Below are 6,008 nucleotides of genomic sequence, written 5' to 3' on the forward strand. Positions count from 1 at the left end.
ATACGTGTTGGTGTGAATTCACAGTTTGATGTTGATTTCAGTCCGTTCGATGTGAGTCTGTGTTTTTCTATTTCACCTAAAATGTTCGGTGTTGTTTTCTCGTGGACACCTGACGAGGACGTCGATCCATCTCCACAAAGTAACGAGCTCCAACCATTCATCCTTCATTTTCATTTTCATTGTGTGTCAGGTTGTCAGAAAGCTGTAGCTACAGCCGTACTGGACGCCCCATGACGTAGGGTTAGGGTTGGGGTTAACCTCAACAGGACGGAGCTCAGGCACTGACGGTGCGTTCATGGGCCTGTGAGGATCAGTTGCAAGCCACAACATGAACGTTATGTACGTGGGATTGAGAAGCAGTGAAGACCCTTTGAAAGTATGCTGAAGAAGACGTACACAAATTACCAGGCATGCTGACCAGCTGGTGTGGCGGTGGGCTGCAGCCTGAAGGACCAGTTCCAGCAGGTGGTCACTTGTTAGGGAGCGTGTTGACTGATGAGATACCAGAAGCTGGGAGGCGCTGCAGCGCTGCACTCAGCGTCCCCGTCGTCTGGCCTCTCTGAGGATCAGCTGATCTGTTGTTCTGGTTCATCTTTTAACTGGTGAAGGAACCAGAATCAGCCTGGTCGTCAGCGCAATCCTTGTTGCTATGGATACTCGCTTCAGATGCAGACCCTTCGCAATGTTGAGATTTGTTTATCAGGAAGTAGTCAACACCTTCCAGCCAATCAGAGTCGAGTATTCAGCCAGATTATGGTTCCTACTAGTTCCTCCCAGAATGCCTTTCTCCATCAGTCAGATCTGATTTCAGGGTGATGAAGCCATAAAAAAGCAATAATAAGGCAATTCCAGGTTTTCTAATTGGACGTAATCAGATATTAATAAACTGTCAATAATCCCGATTATCAGATGGATCAATACCAGAGCGACAGACAGACAGTGATGACAGCAGCAGCACTAGTGTTCAAAGTAGAGCAGGAGAAGCGCTGTGACGTGTGCTGGAGGCCACAGCCAGGACGTTTCCAGGGTAGAGATGCAGAAGGATGGAGCAGTGAAGACATGCCAGCAGCTAAATGGTGGCGTTCACTTCCAGCGTGTCGGCTTCCTGATGGAGATAAAGAACATCCAGAACATCTTCTAGTTCATCCCAAAGTGTGATGTCCTTCAGCTGTCTATGTTCTGTTCCTAAAAACAACTACGCAGTGTGTATTTAACACATCTTTAACACATTCTTTGGTTTTCACATATTTAACACCTTTTTCATTTCCATCCTGATCAGCAGCCTTAAATTCTCCATCTCGTCTCGCTTTCAGATTCTCTGTTGTTTTTAACCCTGACTGTCTTTCACTCTGCAGACATTTCAGTGTCCCTCACAGAAGTCTGTCAGTACAGAGAAAACTGGAAGAAAAGCCTTCAACAGTTCACAGGGTTTCATGTCAGAAATATAAGAGACAAAGAAGTCAATGCTTCTCTCTAGGGCCTTCAAAAGAGAGAGCTGTTGTGTAGTTGCGTTTCTAAATGGTCACATGACAAACTAAAACATCAGCGTCGTGTTTAAACTGCACATTAAATCAAGAAGAAGATGGTTAAGTCCAAGTGAACGAAGCTGTTCACAGATCAGAGCCACATATAAATAGGTCATGGTGCTGTAATGACTTCAGCCAGCAGAGGGCAGCACCTAGCACATGTTTGCACTTGATTTTAATAATTCAAAAGACTTCTTCTTCAGAAGAAGACAAACACTTGAGTGTGTGTGCCCCGCCGCTTGTCTGACAGGTTGGAAGGCTGCAGCGCTGCCTCTGCCTCTGTCTGGCCCTGATTTGTCACAACATGCAGAGGTGACAGTAATGAACAGCACTTCTCATTTCCACTGTTGTCCTGATGCCTCTCTCTGACAGGTGGGTCCTTCTACCCCTGAGGAGGGCTGGCAGGTGTACAGTTCGGCGCAGGACTCTGAAGGTCGATGTGTTTGTACAGTGGTTGCTCCGCAGCAGACCGTCTGTTCCAGAGATGCTCGAACCAAACAGCTGCGACAGCTACTGGAAAAGGTTGACATACTTCTAGTCCTTCTAGTCCAGTCCTGCTAGAGCTAGACGTGTCCTGTACTGTCTACTGAAGATGCACTGATGCTTTGGTGTCCTGCACAACCATGAACGATGAAGCAGACAGTTTGTTGTTAGCGTGTGTCATGTACAACGGGGACACTGATGCTTGTGATGTGACGCTGTCCAGGTGCAGAACATGAGTCAGTCTATCGAGGTTCTGGATCAGCGCACTCAGAGAGATCTGCAGTTTGTGGAGAAGATGGAAGTTCAGCTTAAAGGTCTGGAAAACAAATTCAAACAGGTGGAGGACGGACACGAGACCAACATCGCCAGACAATACAAGGTACCGCCCACATCATGACATCATAGCACTGACCAACCAATCAGCAGCTCTATCTGTCTCTCTACACATTGTGAAGCATTATGTTTCCTAAAATGATTCTAAATGCTGAGATCAGTAACAATCCAGTTCACAGCAGCACCTTCTCCAAATCTACTGAATGTCCAGCAGCTCAGCAGCTGCAGTTCTGACCTCCTTCACCTGAACCTTTTTATCTGTGCTGTTGTCAGTCCATCAAAGCCAAGATGGAGGAGCTACGTCCGCTCATCCCGGTCCTGGAGGCCTACAAGGCAGACGCTCTGCTGGTCCGACAGTTTAAAGAGGAGGCAGCGAATGTGACAGAGCTGCTGGGAACACTGCAGGAGCAAATGGGGGGTCTGGACTACCAGGAGCTCCACAGCCGAGTGATGAGCCTGGAGGACCGACTGAGGGCCTGCATGCAGAGGCTTGGTGGGTACCAAATGGTAGACACCACGGTGTAAAGCACACAGACCGTTCTGGAGTCCCCTCCGGACAGCATGCACCGGTCTGTGTGGGTTGTATCAGTCGGTTGGACATGGTCACATCGTCGTCCACTGGTTCTGGTGGATCATCAGAGTGACAAGCACAAGTACAACGACTTCTACGTCAGCAGAGCAGATGTATATAATGTACATTACTTTAGGGTCTTAACCCAAATAATTATGCTTGTTTGGTACTTTTGTAATGTCATTCTCTTTTCTCTTGTGGAAAGCATTTTGTCTGAACATCTGTTTTAAATGTGTTGTAAAACTCTGCTGACTCCATGTTCAGCGCTTCAGACAGCATGGGTTAGGGTTAGAACTCCGAACACCTGAAGAAGCGTCACCTGCAGCTTACAGAGATGTTCTTGTTATTTTGTCCACCCTGTATCTCCAAATATTGCTGTTTGTCTTTTAGCTTGTGGGAAGTTGACGGGGATCTCTGAGCCAATCACCATCAAGACATCTGGATCCAGATTTGGATCATGGATGACGGACCCGCTCGCTCCGGTTGGAGACAACAGAGTGAGTCTCCAGAACAACAGCACATGAGTGAAACATAAGCCACAGGCTGAGGGCTCCAGGCAGATGGAGATCTGATGAGAGACTCTGACCAGCTAGAGAAGTTGTAGCTGAGTTGGTTCAAAAGCCAGACACCTGCACCACACCTGATTTTACTACATCGCTCAGAAGAACAAGCACTTTGTGGAAGAGGCACACGGAAGCAGCAGCTCATTGACCTTCAGCCTTTAACAAGTGGTCATGCTTACACTGCCTTGGTGTGAGAGCGAAAGCTACCTAACAGTCAGTATGTACACTGGACAGGAACAGGCTGAGCATCATCAGGCTCAGCGGGAACAGTAAGAGATGAACCAGAATCAGAGTCGCTCCTGTTGTTTACCTGGAGAAGACAATCAGCCACTCCAGTAGCGTTGGTGCTAGATGCTAGCGTCTATGGAACACACACACACACACACACACACACACACACACTAATACCAAACTATTACAATCTTTCTATGTTGGTAAATGACTTCCTCGTTACTTACTTGGTGTTTGTCTTTACAGGTGTGGTACATGGATGGTTACCATAACAACCGCTTTGTCAGGGAGTATCAGTCAATGTATGACTTCATGACGACAGATAACTTCACATCTCACCGCCTGCCTCACCCCTGGTCCGGTACTGGTCAGGTGGTTTATAATGGATCCATTTACTTCAACAAGTTTCAGAGTCACACCATCATCAAGTTCGACTTCAGCACGTCGCTTATAAGCCGCTCGCGACAGCTCGACTTCGCTGGTTACAACAACATGTACCACTATTCCTGGGGGGGGCACTCCGACATCGACCTCATGGTGGACGAGGGCGGGCTTTGGGCTGTCTACGCTACCAATCAGAATGCTGGTAACATCGTCCTTAGCCAGTTAAACCCAAACACTCTGCAGATCATCCGCAGCTGGACTACCAACCATCCCAAACGCAGCGCCGGTGAGGCGTTCATGATCTGTGGAACCCTGTACGTCACCAATGGGTACTCTGGTGGAACCAAAGTGTACTACGCCTACTCCACCAACTCCTCCACCTACGAGTACATTGACATTCCTCTGACCAATAAATACAGCCACCTGTCCATGCTTGACTACAACCCTCGAGACAGAGCGCTTTATGCCTGGAACAACGGCCACCAAGTTCTGTACAACGTCACGCTTTATCACATCATCCAGTAACATCAAGTAAACAGAGTAACATTCAGGGAAAAGTACATTCCCCATGTTGCTGCTGTCTAAAACATGAAGCAGAAACAAGTCTACGCCTCCTAATGCAGAGCGCTCCATGTTTTAAATGCTAGGATTAAAGAGTAAATATGGCACCGAATAATGAACACAAGATGTATATAGTTGTACACCATCAGGTCAGCACAACGATGAAAGAATATCTTTTCTATACAATAAATCCTAATGTTCTCCAACTTGTAGAGAGTCAGGAGAGGACAAAGGTATCAGGTTAATTTCTGTGCTTCCAGGACAGAGAGAGGTTTGTCAACGAACTTGTAAAACAGCTAACGAAGGGTTTAAGAAACTTTAACCTGATCTAAAAATTTAAAACATGTTTCCCAAATTGTGTCCTCATTCACTCGTCCTGTATAAAGAATCCCCTCACAAATCACGTTGCAGAGAGCAGTACAGAATGAGAAGGTGAAGTCCATGATCAAACAGTGTTACTGTCTTTGGCTTTTGTTTTTGTTTTCCTTCCTGCTTGTGTTCCTATTTGTGTCTCTTTCATGTTACTTCCGGTTTTATTTTGAAATCGCTTTCCCTTGTGTGTGTTGTGTGTTTTTACTTCCTGGCTTTGTCTGTTTCCCTCCTATTTTGGTTGCCCTCATGAGTTTCACTTGTGTCTTCCACATCAGTTGTCTTTATAAGTGAGCATATGTCCGTCCGTCAGCTTCCTGTTCACCTCCTTCGCTCCAGCCCCACTTCCTCCTTGTGCTCCATCAGGTTTGCTTTTTGTGCTTTTCTGGATTTGCTGCTGTTCTCTAGATTGTTTCCTTTAGAGAATCACTTGGCCTTTCAGTTTGTTTTTTCTGGACCTTCAGTTGCTCTGTAGTTTGCTCTCCTGCCTGACATTGTTACTGTTAAGTTTTAATTTCAGTTCGTTGAACAGTAGAGTCTGCAGCCATCCTGTTGCCAGTCTGTTGTTCAAACCGCAGAGTTAGAACCACATTCAAACCTATTCTGAGTGCAGGAGCTGCATGTCTGGATGCTGCACCCAGCGGTTGTTCAACCATGAGCTCCAAAATGAAGTGCTGCTGAAGACGCAGTGTCTTCTGTCCACATTCTCATTCCTACACCTGTCTATAACGAACTTGAGCGGTGAGAAGGGGGCGTTAGCTAGCTAACCCTAACTTGCTGTTTGTAATAAGGTAGGGTTAGCAACAACAAACTTGTAGGACCTCTCTCAGTGTTGGAACGTTTCACAAAGCACTGGACTGTTAACTTTTGTCTTTGACTTATTTTAGTAACGAATGTTCTGCTGTGCTTGGACCACCTGTTTTTAGACCAATAACTGAAGTGTTGGACACAAACGCACTGCAGAATGAAACCACACGCTGATACAAT

The 6,008-nt window shown here is 46.5% G+C and overlaps 1 protein-coding gene across 2 annotated transcripts in view; it reads left to right on the forward strand.

Annotated features, from left to right (window-relative positions):
* The window catches only part of LOC103370613 (noelin-like), an 11,585-nt gene extending 6,969 nt beyond the window's left edge, over window positions 1-4,616 (forward strand). Inside the window, exons 2-6 of one of the 2 annotated variants that reach the window (XM_008299730.1) lie at window positions 1,920-2,048; window positions 2,233-2,388; window positions 2,616-2,835; window positions 3,304-3,410; window positions 3,954-4,616. In XM_008299730.1, the coding sequence (XP_008297952.1) occupies window positions 2,242-2,388; window positions 2,616-2,835; window positions 3,304-3,410; window positions 3,954-4,616 (1,137 nt within the window). In that variant the 5' untranslated portion in view covers window positions 1,920-2,048; window positions 2,233-2,241. Of the gene's footprint in view, window positions 1-525; window positions 560-1,919; window positions 2,049-2,221; window positions 2,389-2,615; window positions 2,836-3,303; window positions 3,411-3,953 lie in introns of those variants that run through there. The other variant, XM_008299731.1, reaches the window with a different exon arrangement.
* The last annotated feature ends 1,392 nt before the right edge of the window (window positions 4,617-6,008 follow it).

This window comes from Stegastes partitus, unplaced genomic scaffold, assembly GCF_000690725.1.
Source record: "Stegastes partitus isolate 25-593 unplaced genomic scaffold, Stegastes_partitus-1.0.2 Scaffold1452, whole genome shotgun sequence".
In the NCBI taxonomy this organism is placed as follows: Eukaryota; Metazoa; Chordata; class Actinopteri; family Pomacentridae; genus Stegastes; species Stegastes partitus.